This window comes from Ambystoma mexicanum, chromosome 3q (genome assembly GCF_040938575.1).
Source record: "Ambystoma mexicanum isolate Mex_15411 chromosome 3q, UKY_AmexF1_1, whole genome shotgun sequence".
Taxonomy (NCBI): domain Eukaryota; kingdom Metazoa; phylum Chordata; class Amphibia; order Caudata; family Ambystomatidae; genus Ambystoma; species Ambystoma mexicanum.
In genome coordinates this window covers 379,271,826-379,297,953 of record NC_090926.1, presented here as the reverse complement: position 1 = coordinate 379,297,953, position 26,128 = coordinate 379,271,826, and the positions used below count along the sequence as shown (strand labels likewise).

At 46.8% G+C, this 26,128-nt stretch overlaps 1 protein-coding gene across 1 annotated transcript in view; it reads right to left on the bottom strand.

Annotated features, from left to right (window-relative positions):
* Nucleotides 1–22,781: 22,781 nt before the first annotated feature.
* The window catches only part of LOC138582604 (protein NDNF-like), an 80,824-nt gene continuing 77,477 nt past the window's right edge, over nucleotides 22,782–26,128 (bottom strand). The window contains exon 4 of the mRNA XM_069654028.1: nucleotides 22,782–24,386. Coding sequence (XP_069510129.1) covers nucleotides 22,957–24,386 — 1,430 coding nt within the window. The 3' untranslated portion in view covers nucleotides 22,782–22,956. The remainder of the gene's footprint in view (nucleotides 24,387–26,128) is intronic.

Genomic DNA, 26,128 nt, shown 5'->3' with positions numbered 1-26,128 from the left:
CTCTTCCCAAACAATGTTTGGTGACTATGAGATAGAAGGGGTACTCAATGATCCACATCAGGGGGATAAGGTTGCTGTAAATGACGCTCTTGACTCTGACACTCCGGCTATCTTTATCACTGACGATAATATGTCTGATCCCATATACGATATCCTATCGGAGGGCATAAATGATTTTCCACCAGCTGATGACATGACGACGATGGTAGGTATTTTCAACCGAGCTATTTTGGTTGAACTTAGAAAACATAATGGGCCTCATTACGACCACTTACCGCCTGGGCCGTGACTTTACCACCATGGCGTAAACTACGTTTACGCCATGGTGGTTGGCGGACTTACCGCCCCATTCCGAGGTCGGCGGGGCGGTAAGTCCCCAATCCCCATTTACCCTTCCCCATTCCCATTTTTGCCCCATAGGGCATAATGGGAGTGGGGAAGGCATTAATTATGCCACCGTAAATTACGGTGGCGTAATTAACTCCATGGTCCCTTAGCGCCATGGATTTTAACACCTGCTAAAAGCAGGTGTTAAAAGCGCCATGGCGCTAAGGGACCTCGTAATTGGCGGTAAGGGGTCGGCGCAGCTAACGCTGGCGTTAACCCCTTACCGCCAGGGTCGTAATGAGGCCCAATGACTTGTTGACTTCTATGGTAACAGCTATTGACAATTTTCCCAAAGTCCTAACAAGCTTACTCATACCTATTGTTAAATGTATAGAGACTTTGCATATAGGACTAGCTGACATGTTAGTCCCCATAGTGAAGGAAACAATGGTAACATGGAATGCTGATCTGAAATCTATATGCCACACAAATGGGGTGGAAATTGGGAATGGTCAGCCTGGTGTGCCCTCTCCGCTTAAAAATAAAACATCTAGAAATAACATGGTGGCCCCTAAATTTTCGGAAATTGTGGCCAACTCTGTGAAAAAGGACACTGTCACGCCCAAAATTATTTCTAAGGGCAACGACTTAACTGAAGGTCCTATTAGGGATACTATGCCTTCTAGAGCAGAAAAAAAACAAGCGAAAAAAAAAAATAAAGTAAAAAAAACAGAACAAAGAAACAAATCATCTAGAAAATTTATGAGAGACCTTGATATGAAACACATGATTGATGAGGATGCTTCGGATGCAGTTGTCTGTGTGATATCGAATTGTGGAACCACACAGATGAATGCAGCTGCAACTGTGAAAACATCCGCTGATCAGGCAACTCAGAGTGAATATGAAGAAGGAGTGGAGGGAATGTATGAGGTTATGAAGAAAAAAAAAAGAGCTTCCCTTACGGATAACACGAGTAGACTGGAAAATGGTTTGAATGACATTTTTAAAATCTTTAAAGGTCCAATAAGTACGTCGAATAAGGAAGCTGACTGCCTAAGTACAAAGGAGCCTATTAGATCTGATAAAAACATGAGTGGTATAGAACAGGTTAAAAACAATCATACACTCTTGGCCTCTGGGGAGGTAGTGAAGCGACGAATAAGACCAATTGTACAATCAGTAAACACGGGATTATACCATAAAGACACTACAAATATCAATACATTACCTTTTACAAATACAACAATGGTAGACTCTTGTAGTAAACAGGATGAGAGATCAGTCCTGCAAGGTGCAGATGCAGCACTTAATCCCCACCTTGCGCCCACAGATATTGAGACAAATGTGGAGGAAATACTCAGAAATATCCAGGATTTGATGAATGAAAATAAAAGATTGAAAGAACAAGATAGAGTAATGGAACACACGAATACGAGTTTGCGTACAAATGAGAAGGAAACTGCACTTCCTACTGAGATGCAGAATGCAGGGCGTACACAATATGATACAATACAGACAGTGATCACAGATACTAGCATAAATCGGAAGGCCAATGAACATGATGAAATTGGTGAACTCCTAAAAAATGTGAATAACATTGTAGAAGAAAATAAGAGGCTTAGAAATAAAGATACTCTGTTGAACTGTCAAAAAAAAGATGAGGGCTTATCAGAAGAAGAGAGGAATGAACAGGACTATCGCTCATATGTTAGGGGGGATGGTAGGTGGCATAATGATGAAACATCTAACGATATTAAATATCTGCAGCAGCTCAGACCTGTGGCACTTCCACATATGCCGAGTCTGATTTTATGCTCCTTATTTAAAGATGATAGAATGCAAACGCTAAATAGACCCAACATTCTCTCGTTATTTGCAGAGATATCTGAACTCAAACTTATTACCTCTGCAGATATTCATATGGTCGATTTTATCGATTAGGGAAGATGGGATTTTGTCAGATTGGTGATTCCATCCCCCTTTATTCGGTCAATGATACTGAAGGAGGCAGAAGCCCTTCATCGTATGGGTTTTGACATCTTCCCATTTAAGGACTAGTCTATTCCAACACAAATCCCTGATAGAGGTGGAATAACAAGGCAAGAAAGTGAGGAACGAAGTTTCCATCACACCAATCAAAAAACTGATCATGTATCAGAGAAACAGGATTGGAGATGGTTGGCTCTTTCTTTGCGAGACGCAATCTCCAATCTAAAGGAATTGGGTAAACCTGCAGAGTTACTAATCATGCTTTGAAATTGCTATGCTGGAATTCTCGTGGCAATTTCAATCTTTTTAACAACGAATCTCTCATGTTAGATTTACATGGCTTTGATCTAATTTTGTTACAAGAAACCTGGCTGACCACTCATGTGGACTGGGAAGATTTCGTAGTGGAGGACTTATGTGCCACAAAAGGTGCGAGAGGCAGACCTAAGGGGGGTATACTCACGGCTTCAAAGGAGTCCCCAGGTCTGCAAAAAATAAACACTTGGAAACAAGGTCAATCGTTTCTCTTAACTGATTATTCAGTGAGAAATGGTTTGAATCTCTTCTTACTACTGATAATTAACGTGTATTGGAACGCGAATGTCTTATCCGATCAACAGCTGGAAATCAACTTAATTGATTTAGGTAAACAGATAGATCAGTGGTCTACCAACATCACTTCTGGTCAAATAATAATAGCAGGCGATTTAAATGCTGACTGTGATGTGGACAGTTTGATGGGAGAATCCTTGCACCTCAAGATGACAACCGGTGTAATTGGTAGCCAGAAACTCAGAGGATTCCTATGGCATAAATACACAGAATTGTGGGGATTAAAGCGTATTTCTAATGACCAATGTACATGGAATGCAAGAGGCTGTAAGTCCACTATTGATCATATTTTTCTAACTGCCAAATTGCGTTTTTCATTGTTAAGTTTTGAAGTGAAGCAAGTCTCGACAAGTGACCACTGTATGCTTGTGATGGAGTTTGAACTTTTAATCTGCGAAATGGCTAAACAATGCTATAAGGAGGATCTTTTGCTTAACACCGCAAATAATAGGATTAAATGGTCCTTTAATTCCACACGCAAATTGACCTCTATGCTCATCGCTGAATATGAAAATAAAAATTTGGAACAACGTTTGCATATGTTCTCGGTAAAAGAATTCGACGGCACCATTAGATCCAAAATTAAGGTTTTTTTTTTAACATAAGCCTCGCAGATCTGTTCGGACAAATCAACACAAACATGCAATGGACATAGATGTTCACGAAAGAAAAAGAGAACTTAATAGGGAGCTCCGCAGACTGCGTAAACTGAATATAGCCGGTTCGGATCATTGGGTTTCTATTAAACGAGTAAAGCAATCATACAAAAACTGGCTGAGGAGCCATAGATATATCATTGCTCAACGGGATGGTGAACGGATGTTAGGAGCAATGAGAGGGGTGAACTCGCATAACTTCTGGCAACTAATGAATAATGTGGACCCGACTCAAGTCAAAATAATGATAAATCCAATCCCTGAAGCCATCTGGGCAGGCTATTTTTCTAAGTTGTATAAGACCAACAACCAATGTTACTCACCTCATAGAGTCCTTTCCCTTGGACATTGAGATGTGAGGTAGGTATAATAAAGAATCTTATAATAAAATCTAAAAATACAGGAGCCCCTGGATTAAACAATCTCAGTAATAAGGTGCTAAAAGCTGACCCTCTCTTATGGGCAAGAATCTTATGTATACTTTTCAAAGACGGGTGTACACTTAAAATCATTCCGCAATCTTGGAGGGTGTCTGTTGTCATCCTGGTGTCTAAAATATTCGCATCCTTGGTATTGATTGATGTTCAGAGGTGGATGGATGATAATCATATACTTAGCATGAACCAAGTGGGTTTCAAGAAAAACTGCGGTACGGATTGTGGTGGGTTAGTCTTGCGATGTATCCAAAGCAAAGCGTGGGCTAAGGGGAAGAGTCAAACATTTGTGGCATCTATGGACCTTAACAAGGCATTTGACCTTGTTGACAGGCCAATGCTATGGCATAATCTAAAATCTCTAAAAATGCCAATGCATTTATTGAACATTATTGTTGAACTTTACACAGACACTAGGCTAGTTGTAAGAATGAACACGGTCGGGGATCTCTCTTCCCAAATTTTAATTAACAATGGCTTAAGACAAGGATGCATGCTGGCACCAACGATTTTTAACCTATATGTCAGTGGAGCTCAATTTGCCTTTATGAACATGGGTCTGGTTTCACCCAAACTGAATGGAAGAGGAATTTCGTGGTTGGCTTATGCTGATGATTTTCTCCTCTTGGACAATACCAAAGTGGGTTTACAGCGCCTAATTAAGACTTTTGAATTGTTTATAAGTAATCTATACCTAAAAATGAATCCCTCCAAAACGATTATTATTCGAATGGGACGGGCCAATAAGAAGCAGAACTCTCTCTCATGGTTCTGTGAAGGCAAACAAATTAAGCCCCAAAAAGCATTCAAATATCTAGGTTATTGCTTTATGGGCACTGAATCGGTCACACTGTTTAAAAACCAACTTAAATCAAAAGCAGAAGTGGCTTTAAAACAGATGCGAATGCTGGAAAGAAAATATGGAGGTTTTACGATGAAACCAATGAGAGAATTTTATTTAAGTAAAGCGGTCCCGAGGATCACTTGTGGCCTAGAAATCTTTTCAGTTGATATTGATGATTTTCTGAAAACATTGGAAGGTATTGTTTGGAGGGGGCTTTTGTTCTTTTTACCAAATTGTATCCCCATCGAAGTATTGAGATACGAATTGGGTTTACAATCCCTCCACTCGTTAGTTGCAACTAAAAGGCTTATGTTATGGAGAAAATGCCAATTATTGGGAGTCACCAACTTTTATGCGGAAGCAGGGGCTGATGAGTCTTGCCCCTTTATGGTTGCTCTAAACAATGAAATTGAGCTGCTGCTAGAAGAAATTGGTATTGCTAAATGCACTGTTATGAACAAACCCATCAAATGCAAACAGATTATAAGGGGTATGGATTGGTCTTTGACAAGGAGTAAAGTGTTAGCTTCCAAATTGTACAATCAAGTCCATTCTTTTTGGAAACTTTTTCCGGTTATGGAATTCTATTTGACAAAATACCCATCTAGGAGCTTTAGAAACTCCTATATGAGATTTAGACTTAATGTCATGCATACCAATTGTACCTTAAATATAAGGAATCCGTTGGAGAGAAAGAAATGGTGTCGTTTCTGTAAGGTGTGTGAAACAGATGAGACTCTAGAACATATTATGCTGAAATGTCCTGATTTGGTCAAACAAAGAACTGAATATTTTGCAGACTTATTTGACAATAGTTTTAGCAATGATCCTAATTATATATGGTATAGAATTAGAAATGGATATTCATTGACGTTGTTTATTCGTGTAATTTCCTTTTTAAAAACAGTATGTGATTTAAGTTAGACATTCTCTGTTTTTGGATATCTGTTTCATTGTCTAAATGCTGTGATTGTGTGAAATTTTAATGGTTCATTTTTCTTTTTGTGTTTTAATCTTTCCATTTTGTGTATATTTTGTAAAGGTTTATGACAAACCATGAACAAATAAACAAATAAAAAATAAAAAAAAAATCATTGAAAAAAAAATGTTTAATGCAAGCTCCTGTGGCCAGCGCCATGTGGCTCTTTGCTTCTGGAGTGGTTGACTTTCCTGTGCAAGCCTCTTTAAATAAACAGGGTTCCACAAGTCTAACACTTTCAGCAGTGACCCTAAATAAGAAAGAATAGGAATTACAAATCATTTTTCTTTCTGTAATTCTATACACTAATTTCTAGACTCATTAAAGGTTTATTTCAGGTACACTTCAGGGGGTGAGTCACTGATTTTCAGGCCGATTCATGGAATAATTAGCGCGGCGCAAGTGGGCAAAAACGTGCGAATCGCAGTGGAATAGCGAAAATCGCAGTGCAAGTGCGAAAATCGCACGAAAAGCAGCGCACATCGATTCATGGAAGTCCGTGCGCGAGAAAACCAGCGGATGTGCGATAAAAAAGTGCGCGGCGCACGTTGGCGCACAGGCCATCTAACAGCGTGCGCCAGGTCACAGCGAAAATCGCACAGGCCACAGCGAAATTCGCACATAGCGCGGCGCACGCAACAAAAGTAGGCGGAACACGGGCGTAACACTCGAAATGGGGAACAACTTGCCAAAACGTGGGCGTCACGGGGGAAAGAACAGGGCACAAGTGCGCGGAACGCCCACACGCTCGCCTACAACACGTATTCATGGAATAGAATAGGGGGAAAAAGCGCACGCTCAAACCAGCGCACAGGCACAAACACGACCGCCACAAGAAAGCAGGCGGTAGCGTCTCTGCGGCTGTAAGAAATGTGCGCCAAAAGGTGCGCCAACAAATAGCACCTATATACTGCCATGATGAATGTCCTATACTGTGGCCCTCCAGGACAAATGACGTGCAAAGGGGTACCCACAAACACGGACACCCGCTGACAAAAAATACGTGTGCGTGTATACCGGGGTGCGCGGGAAGTCGCACACGCGATTTCAGCAGGGTACGTGTATTACAGGGGTTCGCGTGAAGTTTTTCACGTGATCGGGCCTGGGGGAGCGGGCTACGTGTATTTCAGGGGTTCGCGTGAAGTTTTTCACGCGATCGGGCCTGGGGGAGCGGGCTACGTGTATTACAGGGGTTCGCGTGAAGTTTTTCACGCGATCGGGCCTGGGGGAGCGGGCTACGTGTATCACAGGGGTTCGCGTGAAGTTTTTCACGCGATCGGGCCTGGGGGAGCGGGCTACGTGTATCTCAGGGGTTCGCGTGAAGTTTCTCACGCGATCGGGCCTGGGGGAGCGGGCTACGTGTATCTCAGGGGTTCGCGTGAAGTTTCTCACGCGATCGGGCCTGGGGGAGCGTGCTACGTGTATTTCAGGGGTTCGCGTGAAGTTTTTCACACGATCGGGCCTGGGGGAGCGGGCTACGTGTATTACAGGGGTTCGCGTGAAGTTTTTCACGCGATCGGGCCTGGGGGAGCGGGCTACGTGTATTACAGGGGTTCGCGTGAAGTTTTTCACGCGATCGGGCCTGGGGGAGCGGGCTACGTGTATTACAGGGGTTCGCGTGAAGTTTCTCACGCGATCGGGCCTGGGGGAGCGGGGTACCACTCACCGTCTGCCTTGCGTGTAGAAGAACGCGTAGCCAACACCCGCTGTGAAGTAATAGCGTGTGAACCCCAACGGATGGAAAACACACGCACCGCACGAAAAGCATGTACAGAACATAAAGGCACGCAGGATCACCAAGCCCTGCCAGGGCAACGCCCGTGCGCAAAACGTCACAGACGCGCTTACGCTGTAAGGGCCTTTGGTCCAATGAAATCGCGTACGCGTGCTGACGCGCTTACGCGCTAAGGGCCTTTCCTCGATTTTCACGCTGACGTGCAGGATTTTCACATGCCAAATCACTCTGTATCAAGCTGGCCACGCGAAAACACACGGAAGACCACGCTCCTGCCCAGAAGGCCGAATTACTGCCCCCCAGTGCCCCGAGCAGCCTCCCACGTGCCATCTGCTGCTGCCTGCCTGCCTGCCTGCCTGCTGCCACCGTGCCCTGCCATTTGGTGCCTGCACATCAGCCATCTGCAGGTGTCCAGTTGCTGTGTCCACCCCTGCTGGAACAGAAGACTCCCGACTCGGATAACATCGCTCCACAGCCCAGCCCCAGGACCCAATTGGCCACCCACTCCTGCCCCTGGGGTTGCCATGTCGGGCACATCAACATCTGGCACCAGTGGCAACCCCCAGCCAGAGGGGCAGAGGGGCACCAGCTTCACTGCCACCGAAGTTGGTGTCCTGGTGGAGCAAGTCCTGGGGCAGTATGATGCCCTCTTCGGATCGTCCCGCGCCAACAAGGAAGGACGGGACAGGATCTGGGCCGACTGTGTGGTTGCCATCAACGCGGAGGGGGTGGTAACCCGCACCATCCAGAAGGTCAAGAAGCGCTGGGAAGACTTGAGGTCCAGGACCCTCATGAAGGCCCGGCGCCTCGTGGAGGGGGGCCGGGGCCGCATGAGTTCCATCCAGTTGAGGGTCCTGGAACGCGCACACCCAGCGCTCCACGCCCAGGTCCTTGAGAGGGAGACCCGTCTGGAGTTGAGCGGTAAGTGGCCAAGCATTGCTGTGTGAGACAGGGCATGTTGTAGTGTGCTGGTTGTCTGATACTTGCCTGCATGTGTGACATAGGCCATGTACGCATGTATGTGTGCAGGGACATCATGGGAATGCATGTGCGACCTGTAATGTGTGAACCGCACGGTTGTTGCATGTGTTTGAATGCGACATGGGGAGCCCTGTGCAGATTGCACACATGAGAGCATGGCAGTCTCTGTTCCTGGACATGGGTGGGGGCGAGGGATGGGTGCTGATGCCAGATACATATGTGGTATCCATGTCTGTGTGCCTGACCTGCGTGTCTGTGACTTGTGAGTGCCATGGATGCATGACACATGTCTGTGACAATGTACAGATTCACTGATGCAGCCTAGTCATCCTTGTATGCACTGTGATTGGGGTGTACGGGGCCAGATGGATGTGACTGAGGTGAAGTGTGTGCATGTGATAGGCATGACCCATGATGCATGTGAGTCCCATTACATTGTATGATTCGAGAGTCCATTGGACATGCATTGAAATGTCCATGGCACGCACCATGACTGTCACTGTGTGTGTTTTGCCTGGACTGACACATGTGTTGTGGTGTGACATGATGGAAGTGTACTTTGACAGTGGCACTCATCTGCTATTGCTTCCTGTCTAGGGGACCATTGTACAGTACCCTGATGCTTGTGTTCTATGTCTCCCTCTACGCAGCGGCTAGTGAAGGAGAGGGCGGAGACGGCGCTGTGGAGCAAGGCGGCGGGGATGCCCCCACGGCTGCAGCGGAAGGGGTGGGTGAGCCCCCACAGGGGCCTGCTACGGCGGTAGACGGCGAGGAGCCATCCAGGTTGGTGGTTTCCACAGAGGAGGAGGAGGCTCCACTGAGGCGCACATGGGGCCTGGTGGGGGCATCCCTGCTGGTGCAAGTGGTGCAGTCCAGGGGCAGGGGCAGGAGGCAGCACAGGTCACCGTGGAGGGGCCTGTGCATGTCGCTGTCCCTGAACCTGTGGGTGCACCACCTTGCACCAGCAGGGATGCCCCGTCCCAGGCCCGTCCGCAGGTAGAGGGGATGTCCATGTCATCTGACTCCCCTCCACCTACGGACGAGGGGACCCCTGGCCGTGTGGAGAAGGTCCGGATTGGGGTCGCGATGCGCACGGCTGTGATTCGTGATGCCGTGCGTGCTTCCCAGGAGGAGCACGCACGTCATCACGAAGAGCACCGTGCCGACGTGGCCCAATTGGGATCGGCCATGTTCGGGGGTTTCCTGCATGTGTCGGCCAATCTGGCGGCCCTCTCCTCCTCTGTGGAGACTATACGCCAGTCGTTCTCCTTGCCGTCTTCCGGCCCAGATGCCACCAGGGCCCCCTGTGGACCTGCCCTGACCAATGCAGCCAGCTCGGTGGGGATCCCATCCCTGCCACAGTCGGGAGTCAGAGGTCCAGCAGGGGTGGACAACACAGCAACTGGACCCCAGCAGATGGAGGATGTGACGGCATCATTGGGCAGGGCACGTGCACGACGGCGTCGGTGGTTTCCATCATCCTGGATGCCGTCGTGCTGGCAGAGGCAGTGGCGTCGGAGGCAGCAGCAGGCTCGACGTGGGAGGCATCATGGCTCGGGGCCATCAAGATCAGAGGGGCAGGCATCGGCCGGAGGGCAGGAGAACCCTGGGATGGTAGTGTCTTCCGTGTGGGAGCAGTTGGTCCAGCGGATAGTTGCGGAGCGGCAGCGGGCGGAAGAGGAGCGGCTCACCATGGTCAGGGCGGAGTTCTCCATGCGTCGGGCGTTGAGGCGGGCTGAGTGCCTCGAGGAAGCTCGCAGGGAGTTTGAGGTGAACATGGGGTTATCCCTGCGAGACCTCGGGGCCAGGACAGAGTCCCGCCTCCAGGACATCGACATGGAGTTCGATGATGCCCTGGCCGGCAACATCACAGAGTGAGCCGCAGGACTTGCCCGCTGCCATTGTATATAGTTATATAGTTAGTGGTAGGTTTCCTTTAAATTATTTTTTTTTTATTTTGTTGCGATTGGACAATGCGCCACTTTTTTGTATATAGTTCAGTTTTTAGTTAGTTGACATAGTTAGGTTTCATTTGGTTGGGCTCATGGACCCGGGATTGTCTTGTAAATAGTTCTTCTATGGATTTTTTGATTTCTTGGATTTTTTTCATGGACATTCATCTTCTTTTTGTTGTTTTGCTTTGTGGTTTTTCTAATTTCATTTCCATTCAAGTTGATTTTCAATACATTTTTATTTTCATCCTTCAATGTGTCGTATCATCTCATTGCTTTCATGCATGTCATGTTGGGTGTTTTAACATTCACTTGCAGCCATTGTGTGTGACAGACGTGTTCATTTGCATTATTTACATTGGGTGTGTAACATGTAATTGCCTTTGATATGTGGGTGGATGTGATAGTTGGTTGGGCCTTTTGGCAGGGGAGGATGGCCATTACGGACATGATTGGGGATTGTTGGGACCCAGGTGCAGGGGGGCATGGATGGGACATGGGCGAGGGCCTGCTGGCAGGTGCCCCACAGTGCTGGGGGGTGGGGGTGGTGGGGGACATGAGTTGGACATGGGTGGGGGCCTGCTGGCAGGTGCCCCACAGTGCTGGGCGGTGGGGGTGGTGGGGGACATGAGTTGGACATGGGTGGGGGCCTGCTGGCAGGTGCCCCACAGTGCTGGGGGTGGGGGTGGTGGGGGACATGAGTTGGACATGGGTGGGGGCCTGCTGGCAGGTGCCCCACAGTGCTGGGGGGTAGGGGTGGTGGGGGACATGAGTTGGACATGGGTGGGGGCCTGCTGGCAGGTGCCCCACAGTGCTGGGGGGTGGGGGTGGTGGGGGACATGAGTTGGACATGGGTGGGGGCCTGCTGGCAGGTGCCCCACAGTGCTGGGGGGTGGGGGTGGTGGGGGACATGAGTTGGACATGGGTGGGGGCCTGCTGGCAGGTGCCCCACAGTGCTGGGGGGTAGGGGTGGTGGGGGACATGAGTTGGACATGGGTGGGGGCCTGCTGGCAGGTGCCCCACAGTGCTGGGGGGTGGGGGTGGTGGGGGACATGAGTTGGACATGGGTGGGGGCCTGCTGGCAGGTGCCCCACAGTGCTGGGGGGTGGGGGTGGTGGGGGACATGAGTTGGTGTTCATTAGTTCAAGGAGACATGTGCCTTTGCTGGGGGGCATGCCCTTTTCGGGTGGGCTGCCTGCGGGACATGACCAGGGATGCAGGGTAGTCCCCTGTGGTGTGGGCTGCCTGCAGGGGCCGTGGAGGGTGTACAGGGAACACCTGGGAGGACCCACACTGTCAAATCACATGTAGGACTCCCCGGCACCCCTGAAATACACGTACCCTGCTGAAATCCCGTGTAAAACTTCCCGCGCACCCCTGAAATACACGCGCCCAGGCTATTCGCGTGTGGAACTTCCCGCGCACCCCTGAAATACACGTTCCCTGCTTGGCGTTTGCTGTTTGCCAGCCCAGTGAGCTGGTCCAGGGTTAGCGCAGCCCTTTGCGATGATTTAGCGATTTTGATGGCTTTTCCTTGCGCGAGGGCGTTCTTGGGGGCGTTACTGGCGCTGCTGCAGGGTCGCTGCGATTCTCTGCGCCACGGCTGGTTTGGGAGCCTAAAATCCATGAATACGCTGTGCGCGGAAATCGCTTTTAGCGCACTTTTCTGGCGCACACAATCGCACGCGGACACTCTGCGCAAGCCGCTTGCGACACTATTCGGCGAAATTCTATGAATTACCCTGTTTGTCTGTTCTTAAACACCTCAACTCAGCCTTTCATCCTTCTCAGGCTGATAAATGAGTATCAACACAAGTTGGGTGATATTTGATGCATATTGTTTTATATAAAGTGCTTAAGCGTAAGTGCTACATAATAAGACATCATTATCATTTGACCATGGATGTCTGCTTGCAGTCACAGAAATTTGGTAATGTGGGCCTATACACAGTGATCTGAATGATACATATGGCGAACCATTTTTGTATGAAATGTATACATTATAGTGATATCGTAAAACCATATTCTTCGTAGTGTACTTAGGAACAATGCTATGTGATGCCACTTCCTGTTTTGTTAAGGGGTGAAAGGTCGTGTTCCATCGCTGCCCATGATATCACTTAGGGGTGGGGTCAAATGACATCACTTCCTGTGATGTGATCAGAGGTTAAGGGTCATGCGGTGTCACTTCCGCTACTCTTGGCATTTTGGTGAAATGACGTCCCTTAAGTCTGTTTTGAGGCTTATTTTAAGAGATGTGGTACACACTCAGGCAAAGGGCAGAATAACGTTGACTAGGCATTCCTGCCTTACTTTATCCTTTTAGTTGTTGTGAGTTAAGAAGTAGGATTGTTGCTTGTGATGTGGGTCAAATCGCCCTTTTTTGTGATATCATTACTACCCCACGTGCGTATTGCCCACCACATTTAGGGCGGGTCTTTTTTTACTGAGTGGTCTGTATTTTGTTAATTCCCTGCATCCAGGATGTGTGTATATTGCAGGCCTTGAAAGAATAGGTTGGTTACATGCATTTCCATAATAACATGCAAACAACTGTCAAGACAATTACCCATAGCCTAACACAATGTCAATGGACAGCGACTGCTCCCTGCACAGGAGGTCCCGCCCCTCTCTTTCAGCCACAGATACGCTGTTCACCACAAGCAACATGACAGATTTTTTATTTATTACATTTTATTTACAGAACATTTCAATTGATAGACCGACGGAAAATATACTTAAGTAAAATATACTTAAGTGCACGTGCGAGTGTGTGCGGTGCCTGTGTGTGTCTGTGGACATGCATCCTGGCGCACTTCGCCCTGCCGGGTGACCTTGTCACCGGAACACACACCGCTTGAGCCGTCCACCCCAGATAAAGGCCAGTGTTTATGCCACAATCGTGTCCATTTTCCGGTAGACCATGGACTGCTTTCCCCACAGCCCGACGGAAACCTCGGAGGCACAAAAACAAGCCTTATCTAGCATCCTGTTGTCGTCATCCATGTTTACAAGATCAGGTTATCCTGAGGCCAGTGTTGGCATGTGTACAACTTTGATTTCCTTCCAGGCCAACTTGTGGTAACCAGGTCAGGCTCCTCTGACCTTCCATTGGGGCACTGTGACAGGACGCCCAAACGTGGCATGACACGTCTCCCCTGGCATTACTCATCTCAATGCTGGATCATAAGTGCACTTAAAAAAAACAACAGACTAAATTAATTATTTACAGTCTTCCTCCACTCCACCACCCTCACAAAAATGAACCCATTAAATACCCATGCTTCTGCAGCCCAAGGAGCGAAAACACATATTTGTAAATTATTAAAATGTTCTCATTATCAGCTCCCTAAACATTGTAATTGTTTTACCCGATAGTCAACCGCTTCTGGGAGTAATGGAGTGGGAAATGGTGGCGGGTGTCACAGAGTGCTGCTGTTTGGTTTTGTGTGGGTGGCCTGCGCTCGGGTGAAGTGGTTTTTGATTTATCGGTTAGGTGTGGTAAATAATGGTCTTACTACCTACTGGTAATCTTCGTTAAACGGGATCCTACTCTCCATCTTCACAGACTCGCCTTGAAGACAGTCCAACTTCCCTGAGTCTTTCTTCTAAAGAAGTAAACAACATTGCATGCCAGTGCACATTGCGTGCATGGAGCGATTGAAGTAAAATTTCAAGGGAAACAAAATGTAAGCAACTTTCATTTTCAAATAGAATTCTTGCTGCAATCAAAATGAATTACATTATTGCTTTTCAAGCAACTAATTGGCACAAGAGGCAAGACGGACCCAGACAGTATCAACATTATCAAGACCGCCCAATTTTCTATGAAAAAATATATATAAATATTTATATGAAAACTGTAAAACTAAGCAATGTCAAAAAGGGCTGAAATAATGAATTTATCTTGTAGCCCTTGAAGAAGTGCACGGTGTGGAAGAACAGGATTCAGCGACGTGTGAAACACATGTTGGGCATCGGACTTTAAATGAATATCACAAGTTGAATCAAATATGTGTCCCAAAGTGTATGGATCAGTGTGTGTCCATTAATACTTGTTCATGATTTTGACTGAAACAATAGTTCATTTATTTGAAAATAAAAATTGCTTGAATTTAGTTTCACTTGAAATTTTTGTTCGACCGATCCATACACGCAATGCCCATTGGTATGCAATTAAGGTTCACCCAGGGCAGTCATTCAAATACAGGCACACATGCAACATAATCATACTTCTTGTATTTGTTTTCCCTCCACATACTCTGGATGAACAAGCTTGGTCACTCACCGCACTTGGCCTTGTAATCTTCCAGGCATCCCCCGCCTTGCACCTGATCTGTATGAATGAACAGGCTCATGACCTGTTCATGCGGGTTGAGCTCCTGGTCCTCTCGTTGCTCCCCTCCAGTTGCCAGAGCAGAGGCGAGGTTGGCACCCATCTTGAATGTGGTGCAAAGGTTGAGGTCATTCCACTGCTTCATGACCTCTCATACCCTAAGGCATTTATGTCATCCGCGACACGCTGCCAAAGCACCATATGCTGAGCAGGTGTATGTGTGCTCCCTGGTTGCACGCACAGGCCATGGTGGCATGCGCCCATGTAGTCCACAAGGATTTGAAGTTCATCATCATGGAAGCTTCTGTACCTCAACGTGGCGGTGTCCTGTGACATGCCATGAGGTTGAGACTCTCCCTGCTGTGTAGTCTTTTCCTTCTTGGCACGTGACGCAGATGATTAGCCATAGGTGCAATGCATCCCAATAGCTGTTAAGGAAGTATGAATCCATTTAGGAAGCACTAGCGCAGGTATCCTATCACAACCTATTCAAAGTATTTTCTTCTAAAGAACATTTCTCCTCTTTTTCTTTTTCCTGTTGCCTGCCACTCCACCTCTGCCCCCCACCCTCGAGTATACCATGGTTGACTTAACCAAAATTCCTCCTAATCCAGTACTCAAGGAGTAGAAGCGATTGAAATCACAGAGCAAATTCATACACTGAAAAGATGAATTAGATTGTGATGAATTACAGAAAGCCACAGGGTGCTAGGAATGGATTTATTAGCAATACAGTACAAGGACAACAAGGGTAGTCAGGTTGTGCCAAAGTCTGGGGAGTAAGTACCAAGAGATCCAGGAGGAGGACAGGAAACCTGCCCGTATGGCACGAGGTTGAAGACAAACGTTGGGGCTTCCCGACGGCACGAGGTCGAGACTAAAGATGACACCCATACACAGATCCAGGGAAGAATAAGTATCAAGCAAAAGGAGACAAGAACTGGACCAATCCCACCAAGTCCACAATAGGTCTATCAGGCAACTGGGAATATCCAGGAGTGGTTAGGGGAGCCAGAAGCACACACTCCAATGAATCGGGGCCCAGATATCTGTCTATGACAGAAACGATGCAAATAACAAGGGGGGTGCTGGGAGACTCTCTGCCAGACATTAGTCCTGGTTACAAGAGCCTTACCCAGAGTCTTTAGCTCATTATCTTTCACAGAGAAGAAATATCCCAAACATATCAGTCTTTGTCCTGCCCTGGGACAGTCCAGCACCAAAATGCTAGGCAATTCTCCTCTGAACAAGAGTACCAACTGCAACCCCAGACAGGTGTTCCGGTCTGGTTGAACCTCATCAGTAGGGTGTAGCTGTGCCTCTCTAAGAATAGTGAGTAAGGGGTCCACGTCTGGATTCCCCTATTAATTTAGGGTGAGACCCAAAGTTACTTGAAATATGCAAATAACAAGGGGGGTCCTGGGAGACTCTCTGCCAGACATTAGTCCTGGTTACAAGAGCCCAAGAAATATGACAGAAACGAAACAGCAAAGGGAGTCCAAGGGCAGGCCCAGGAACAGACAACTGGTCAACAGGAAACAAGCACCAGAAACAGGGAAAACAAGCACAAAACAGTACTCCGGGTTGTTGAGCACTGTGTCCCGGGTCAGCAGTGGCTTTAAAGCATACATGTGGCTTCGTCTTCTGTGTCCTGTATGTGGAATGTTCCCGACGTCAGTAAGAACTGCACATATGCACAGTGCATCATTGCAGTTTACATATGCGTCCACGGGGTGTCCTGGGAGATGTGGTCCCTCCAGCACTGGAGCCCAAGCACTCCGAATCCTGACAGTACATCCCCCACAAAGACGCTGCACTGTGGCGTAACTGCAGGCTGGAGCTCATGCAAGCAGCCGCGGAGCATGAATGGTCGCCAGCAGTTCCTGGGCCCTCTCATCCAGACCATACCCTTTCAATCCTCCGATACAAAGGCACGGCCCCTGATGCGTCTCATATCCAGAATAGCCTGCACCTCATATTCATTCCCATCTTCAGTCACAATCGGATTGGGGCGATCAAGAAGCTGTTTTGAGGCATTACGGCCTTCAGCATGGAAACATGAAAGAACGGATGCATCCTCCACTTGGGTCAGAGAGAATGACAGACGGCCACTGGATTGATGAACTTATCTACTATGTGAGGACCCCCAAAACAAGGGAGGATCTCATGAGGTCCTCGAATGAAAGATGTTTGGTGGAATACCACACCTTGGAACCCGCCGTATAAATAGGTGCCTCCTTCCTATGCTTGTCGGTCTGTTTCTTTCGGGAGAAAAATGCATGATGGAGATGTGCTTGTACCTCATCTTGTACTCGAACCATACGGGTGTCACAGTCGTTGGCCGCAGGTACGGAGATGTGCACAGGTAGGGCAACTGGTAACATCTGGGGGTGAGTGCCAGTATTGGAGAAGAAGGGCGAGGTACCCTTGTTTGGCATTATTTTAAGCATATTCTGCAGTATTAAGCAAAGACAACCAATCGGACTGATTCTGTAGGCAAAAACAGCACAGATATTTTCTATTGTTGGATTAAAATGCTCAATTTGCCCATCCGTTTGCTGATGTTATGCTGATGAAAGCCAATGGTTGATGTCGAGAAGATGAGTCAATGCCCACCAGAAATGGGCAGTAAACTGCCCACCATGATCCAAAACAAGAATAGAAGGAATACCATGGCTCTTGAACATGTTATTGATAAATAGTGATGCCAGTTTGGATGCCGATGGACTACCCTGGCACACGATGAAATGACCAATTTTGGTAAACGAATCAACTACTACTAGAATCATGTCATACACGTTGTGGAGTGCTGGAGGAAGGAGTTGGACACAGAGATGGCATTTTGGCTATAATCTTGTATTGAATAACAAGGAAAGAAACCTAATTCTCACTACTGTAAAAGAGTTTTCCCTACCTAAGGAAACTTGGGTGCTCGTGGTCAGGATGATTGTTCAACACAATATAACCGTCCTCTGCCCAAAATTCTCCTCTGCTGTAGCCCTACCACTAAAACATAACCAACAAATGTTATCCAGGAGGATTACTCCCTCCTCTTGGTTTGAAAAATGAATCAGTCACAGCCTTTGTGACCCAAAAGCATACGCTCAAAGAGAGCCAGAAGAATGGCTTGACGGCTGTTGACGGTTCCATAATAGCAAATGGGTTCCTTTTGGGACTAACCCGTTGGTCTGATGAGATAGAGGCTGATATACCAACCAAGAGAATGGCTCGTTTCTCCTGATGTCAAACATTTTACACAGTTCTTGTGCATTTCCTAAGAGTTCCTGCAATGCACTCCAAGCTCTCCTCCTGGTACTTGGATTGCAAACCTTAGAGTCACTAGAGCCAGGGAGATTACTCCGAAGACTTTCCCCTCTGTCTTCAGTTCTCTCTTGATCAGTCTTGCTTTTCTGGTAACCACTGAAAGGAAGATCTGTACTCTTCCATCTGAATACTGTGATGAGGGTGGTGACTCCCTCAGCACTCGGCAGGATCAGTAGATTTAGGGTGGCTACTGTGACGAGGGAAAGAATTCCTACTACATTCTTCAGGATCAGTAGCTACTGTGATGAGGGAGATTACTCCCGCTACAATCTTCACGGTCAGTAGATTTAGGTTGGTTACTGTGACGAGGGAGATGACGCCTGCTGCAATCTTCAATCATACCCAAGCCTGGAGCAACCATATCGCCGCTTCTTCCTGGGGTCCTGGGTTCGGCGGCTCTGTTTGGCTGTTTCTTCTCTGCTGTTCTCCGCTCCCCTCTGCTCCACACTGGTCCTGCAGGGTCCTCAGTCTTTCAGTTTCGGCACAATTGTTGGGTTGAATGGTCTACCTCAGCGAGATCAGGCCACTGACTGCCTTCTTCCAGATGCTAGTTGCCTCGACACTCCTGCGGTCTCCGCAGCACCCATCGAACCTGGATTCGGTGTCCTCTCCGTTAAGGGCAAGCCTCTGCAGCTTGCGTCTCCACTGCCAGGTTTGAACTTCCAGGGGGTTTCCAGCGGTAACGCAGGCTTCTCCTCTTCCATAGTCCTTTCTTTCTCTTTATATTCGTTAACTGATCCCTCTGGAGCGGACTGTCAAGGTCTTTCTCTGATTTCCATGGGATGATCATCATGTCTCTGTGGGGGCTCCACTTCTCAGTACTGTCTAGCTTTGCCAAGGATGTAATTGGCATCACTCCTTTGATATTCATCCTCTCGGTACTTGGAGAAAAATGTATGCAAATGCCCTTGTCTTTTCCCAATTATGTTTTGGTCCGTCTATAACTGAGAACAAGAAGAGGTACTACAATACCTAAGATTAATACTCTCAAGTTGGTTAGCTTGGGTTGTAGAGATCTCGAGGTCTCAAGGGTACACCGGTTAGGGAGTTCCATCTTGGAACAGGGGTCCACACCCCCATGAAGGAAATCCCTCCCTGTGAGGCCCCTCCAGCTTTTTACCACCCCTAGGGTAGAAGTGACATAATCCCATGATTCATCAAAACATCCACCATGGGTAGGTCAGTGGTGAAGTCCAAAGACACTGTGTGCCGAGGCGTCATAGGTGGGGACATGGGCTTAAGCAGTCCTTCGCTTTTCCTGGTTCTCTCTTACTTTATACACATATTTCACAAGTGTCAACGTACTGCCATACTCTTTATGCATCATCTCCCACCGACACCAGCATTCCATTAACTCAAAAGTCCTCAGACACCCTGGATGCCCTGCTAAGGATGAATCATGACACCAGACTAGTTCTGCTTGTTGTATGGACGCTGTAGAAAGGTATAGGCATCCTTTGATGGATGGCAATCCCATAAGTATTTCAGGGGACTTGGAGACAACTTCTGTGGGATGGGTAAGATCCCAATTTCGTACATTCTGCTACAGATCTATGGGGGTGTCGCAAATACATATAACATGGTAGTTTGCCAGTATTTGGGTCTCGATGGCATGGTCAGGCTTATCTTCAGAAAAACAACAGGACAAGGCATCCGTCTTTCCAGTCTTGATATTGATAATGTACTTGTATTGCACTCGTACACAAGTGTTTCCAGGTAGAGATTGGGGCTACCCTACTGCATGAGGATGAGATGAAGGATGACACCAACAGTTCTAAGGAAGAATATGTATGAAGCAAAAGAAGACAGGGACCGGACCAATCCCACCAAGTTCAGACTGAGTCCAGAAGAGAACAGGGAATATCAAGGAGAGGGTAGGCAAGCCAAAAGCACACAGTCCAAGGAATCAGGGGCCAGCGATCTGTCCATGACAGAAACGAAACTGCAGGGGGAATCCAATGGCAGGTCCAGGAGCAGGCAGTGGGTCAACACGAATCAAGCACCAAAAACAGGGGAAACAAGCACACAACGGTACTCACGGTTGTTGAGTGCCGCATCCAAGGTCAACAGTGGTTTTAAAGCATCCACATAGCTCCGTCTTGTAAAATCCCCTGTACCATCATCTGCCATGTTCCCAACGTCAGCGGTTTGCGCATGTATCTGTGGAGTGTCCTGGGAGATGTGGTCCCGGGAGATGTGGTCCCGTGCCAGAGCCAAGCGTTGTGAGCGCTCCAAATCCTGACACAGATAAATGTAAATGGCCAAAGTCATTCTTTTCAAATCCCTGATATTCTTGTGTTATTTCTGCAACTACTGATCTAGTTATCCTGCAAGCAATCTAAAAATAGCACCTTACGTGGAAGATGATGGAATAGTTATCCTGCAAGCAATCTAAAAATAGCACCTTACGTGGAAGATGATGGAATAGTTATCCTGCAAGCAATCTAAAAATAGCACCTTACGTGGAAGATGATGGAATAGTTATCCTGCAAGCAATCTAAAAATAGCACCTTACGTGGAAGATGATGGAATAGTTATCCTGCAAGCAATCTAAAAATAGCACCTTACGTGGAAGATGATGGAATAGTTATCCTGCAAGCAATCTAAAAATAGCACCTTACGTGGAAGATGATGGAATAGTTATCCTGCAAGCAATCTAAAAATAGCACCTTACGTGGAAGATGATGGAATAGTTATCCTGCAAGCAATCTAAAAATAGCACCTTACGTGGAAGATGATGGAATAGTTATCCTGCAAGCAATCTAAAAATAGCACCTTACGTGGAAGATGATGGAATAGTTATCCTGCAAGCAATCTAAAAATAGCACCTTACGTGGAAGATGATGGAATAGTTATCCTGCAAGCAATCTAAAAATAGCACCTTACGTGGAAGATGATGGAATAGTTATCCTGCAAGCAATCTAAAAATAGCACCTTACGTGGAAGATGATGGAATAGTTATCCTGCAAGCAATCTAAAAATAGCACATTACGTGGAAGATGATGGAATAGGTGGCAAATACCTATTTATGCGGTTAATGTTGGCGCCACAGAATCGTTAAATTCCAAGACTATATTTTAAATTTGCGGTCCAGATTTAAACAGTGTACAAGCTGTTTAAACTATCAGCATCCATCAAACTTGGAAGACGTCATAGCATAGTTTTAATGCTAGACAGTGTGCGCCACTGTTGCAGCAGTGCCCTGAAATCATAAGGTGCTCATGTAAGGTAGTGTGTGTTACTGAATATTTATAGCGCCCCCCTCACCACCGGAGTGTTCTCATAGAGCTCAAAGGTATCCAAATGATTGACATGTTATGCCCCAGCCATGGGTGAACCAGATTGTGGTCTGTGGAGGACGGGAGTAAAGGGGAAAGAGAAGGAGACGAGGAAGTGGAAGACAAGCCAAACTCAGTGCCGGATTAAACCCTGTGGAGGCCCCTAGGCAGTCGAAATTCCGGGTCCCCCCTCGTAAATTATCTCCTTCTACTTTCTTTCAAGATCAAATCAATATTATTTTGATCCATTGTCACAAGGCCCCTAAAAGGAGTGGGGCCTATAAGCCGGCGCCTACTTTGCCTATTTGGTAATCCGGGATTGCCCAAACTGACAGAGCAAATGGACGGCTATGTGGTTGTGGAAGTAGGAGTGCATGATTAGTTATGTATTACGAGGATCCCACGAAGGGTTGATCAGAAAAAGGCAATGAAGCCCTGCTCGTAAAGTTGAGCATCTGCAACAGTGTATTACAGTACCTTGCAGAGGGATGCCAGATAAAGTAAGGGCAGGCAGTGTGATGAACTCAAGACGTGCTCAAATGAGCCCTTGAAATATGCAGGCTTTCCCCAGATGCGGTTAATGAAACGCCCAAGCTATCATGATGCAGGTCTCAATGCTCCACACAATCTGGGCTGCATTCAGGCAAGTGAGATGGCCTGAAGAAATGTTTGAAACATCTAGCTGGGACTGAGGGGCCACTCCAAGGCATTGGTGCAAAGATGAGAGGTCAGCATTCAGTGCTGGGGGCCTCGAGGACGTGTGTTGTAGCAGACAGTTTGCCTGACTACAGACGAGTGCCTTAATAATGAGGGTGAGATGAGGCATGATTTGAATCTTAGGGTGCATTGGTTGTTTGTTGGTAACAGCGCTTTAAAAGTTACAAGGGCCACAAACAATGCCACATGTTTCAGGGTAACCCCTAGTTAGTGCTTGGGTGAGTCTTGTTGTTCCTTCTTTTAGAAATAAGATACCATTAGCACCCGTGTAGACAACTACACAGGTGCTAGGTGGTGAAGGAGGGCCGGGGAAGGGAAAAGAAGCACCCTAAAACAATGATCATGCACGGAGCGTGAGCTTTCCTTGGTTAATTCAGCCCCCGTTCCGAGCATTCTCATTGGTTGAAGGCGATGCCCATGGTGCAAGTGTGTAATCTGTGGGTTTCCTCTGGCTGTTCTTTGATATCCTGTTTGTGTCACTATGAATCCTCATACAATTAACTTTTGCACAACCATTGGAAAAACACTGCCCTCTGCTCCACTTCTCCCCAGTGTACACTCATGAGGTACAATCCCTTAGACAACTGTGCAGCAATTCTGTCTCATACAAAGAAAACGGTATAAAGAGCGCCTTTACTGGAGCCAAAGAAGACAACGGGAGTCAAAAGTTTGCTATCAGCAAAGTCAAGTGGTTCCTTCTGTAGTCACCAACTGAAAATCCTCAAAAATGGCAATTGTCACCTACTGATCCCACGTCATGCAAAAACAGTGGATCCCCTTTGCGGCTTCTCAGCATTTCTGGGTCTTTATTATCCGACTGGGGTACTTTAGCGTGTAGTTGTTCCTTCCAAACATGTAGACGTCCATGAGATACACCTTGCCAGGTTTCAGGCCTTTGATCTTCTCTTCTGTCACTGTTCTGTGGAGGTCTGATCCCTGGAATTTCCTGCAGGCCACCACCTGACTCTTGGGCCTACTATCTGGACCCAGGCAGCTATTCTGATGCTTTTTAATCAATCTCAGGTCAAGATTTCCTTCAATCCGTCTCAGATAGACACAGTAATTGGTGGCCTCCCAGGGACCTGTCCACCTCACAGTGACAGAGGAGCATGCGTGGTGGTGATCGGAAACTCTCAAGCCAGTGTCGGTGGGGAGGGATTGAAAAGGGAGATTCTGAGGACTCCCAGTCAATAAGAGTTTGATTACACTGGGAGCTTTGTGGTTGGCTCTGAGCAGGATGGTGTAGATCGCCTCATGATCCACACCGAAGTGGAATAGCTGAGCACCCTCAATGGTCTGTGAAACCAAAGTTTTCTTATGGACCCTGATCTGCAGGCGGGCTTTATGGAGGCAGGAATGAATGAAAAAGTTCATCTGGCCACTCAGACCCCTGGTCGAGAACCTCAGGATTTTGATTGTTTTGCTCATGAGGAAAATGTTTGTCATCTCATCGACTTTCAGCTCTGAGGTGCGAGGTTTTTCCTTGGGTTGCATCTCAGCAAAGGTCCCTGTGTAAGCCATGCTGGTCCCTGTCCTGTGATGCACAGCAAATACATCAAAGTAGTAATGTGTTCCTGGTCGGAGGCCCGACAGAGTCACACTGGTCTGGTTACGCACACAGATTCTCTTAGTGTCCACCTTGTCCATGGAACCCCACGGTACTCCAGCCCAGTGTTCCAGGATTTCATTTTCATTGTTCAAGCTCCGTAGAATGTTGACTGGTGTCTGGGTTTTGTTTGAAGTCCATTCATGCTCCTCATAAGTCTTCGCCAACCTGATATCATTCTGGCCCCAGTTTCTTTGGACTACCGGTGTCCAGCCTTCTCGTTTTTTTACTGGTGTACTGGCCTTGATGGCACACAGTGTTTTGTAGTTATGCAGTCTGTTCACAAAGACACAGTACTCAATTTCGTTTGTAGAGCCCCCGAGGCTGGGATTCCATGCCAGAGTAACTTCTCTCCGCTGAAAAGACATCACAGACACTCTGGGGTCCTCAGGAAGCTGCAAGGGGTGTCGCTGGTGTTCTGTATCGGTGGATACAAAGAGCTGAAATTCTGTGTCCTTTTCCAGAGAGGAGATATCCAGTCTGTAAAGACCAGCTGAGCTGTTGGCTGTATGGTACCAATCCTCCCCGTTGCCCTGATAGGAAAACACTTCCAGGGGTGGCCGAGTGGCTTGGCTTCGAAGGTGGTTCATGGGATTCTGATGTCTGGCCGCCTCTGCAAAGAGAAACAATGAGCGAAAAGCAGCATTAAACCAAGTCAAGGTCCGTCTGTTCAGATGGTCACTTTTTGAGTTTATTTTTGATAGGACCGAGGAAGCATCATTAGGCATAAACATGCATGAAGCAGGACTATTAACATGCACTCTGCCCCATACAGAAACAGTGCCCCAGCCTATCTGAACTTTCTCAGGTGCACAGTATCTTAGTGATCACATTTTTATGAAATGGAGGGCCTCGTTACGAGGTTGGAAGTAAGGGTTTGCCAAATGCTGACTATTATACCATCCGGTTGTACATGAAATAAATGGAAAAAAAAGACCTAATTCGAAATGACCGAATTTTATTTGGTCGACAAACTAAAATAACTTCTGTTTTTTTTTCCCTTTTTTTAATAATGCGGGGGAGAAGCACCACACCCCCCTGCTTTCCCCTACCTTAACCTACAGCCTTACCCCAGGCCCCCTTTTTTAAAATAAAAATCTACGCAAATTTCGAAAAGATTCTACCAAAATAATATGATCCTTTCTACTTAGTCATTTTCGAATTTGATTTTTTTCTACGGATACCATATTGTCCATCCGAACATAAGTTTGCAGGAAAATACCTCAGGTGGCGGCAGTCCATTGAAATGGCGCCAGACGTATTACGTGTTGGATTTTTAAAATGAAAATTGGACAATTTTAACCCCAGGCAGACATTTTAACATGGATCAAACAGTATACCAAGGCCCTGATTCATGGATTATTTGCGCCGAAAAAAACGGGATTTGTGCGCCATTCTGTCCGCAAATCCCTGTTTAACAAATGGTGTAGAATGGCGCACAAATCCCGTTTTTTTTCGGTGCAAATAATCCATGAATCAGGGTCTACATATTTTTAAGCCGGAAAGAAGCGCAAGCGCATTTCACGCCAAACAGGGAAAACACTTTTTAACAGGGACAGGGTGATGGAGAGGAGGTTGGCATCTCTGTTGCCCTCCTTCTCACCACCTTACCCACGTAATGCACAAACAGGTTAGAACGGACTCCCGCGTGCATACACAATGTGCAGTCTTATAAACGACTACACTCCTTTATCCATGTCCATCTATAGGAGAGTGGAAGCGGATAAAACATGTTTTAACTCTACCAAGTGGTATTCTTGGAATGCTGCCTGAATGCCACTGTTAATACTGTACCAGTAGAAAAGTTGGAATTGCTTGGATTTTCAGGAATACCGCCAGATGCAGAGGCAATTAGCTCCAGTGGTACAAACACACTCCAGTCTTAATTATCCTGCTCCTAAACAGTCTAGCTTCTTTACAGGTTATCCAGTAACCCCCAAGCAGGGGGCATTTTGCTCCTCGCTATTGCCTAGACACCTGCATTTCAAAGTTGAGAAATCACTTACAATGTATCACTGTCGGCCCTTTCCCACGTTTTCTTTCTTTTTAAACAGTTTACCAAAAGTCTTTCCCAGTTGTGAATAAGGGATGTATACGAATTGATCTTTTCACAATTGATAGCAGGAAAATGTACCTTTTCACAATTGATCGTGAAATGAAGGTCAATTAGGACATATATGCAGGGGGAAGCCCCCTCAACCCCCCAGTCAATCAAAAAAAACCTGCAACCCCTTACCCAATCCCATTATATTATTTATTACCCCAAACCCACCCCACACATATATATAAAAAGTAAAATAAAGGTAAAGATCAATTGTGCAGAAGGTCTATTAGGACCACTATTATTAGGTCAAT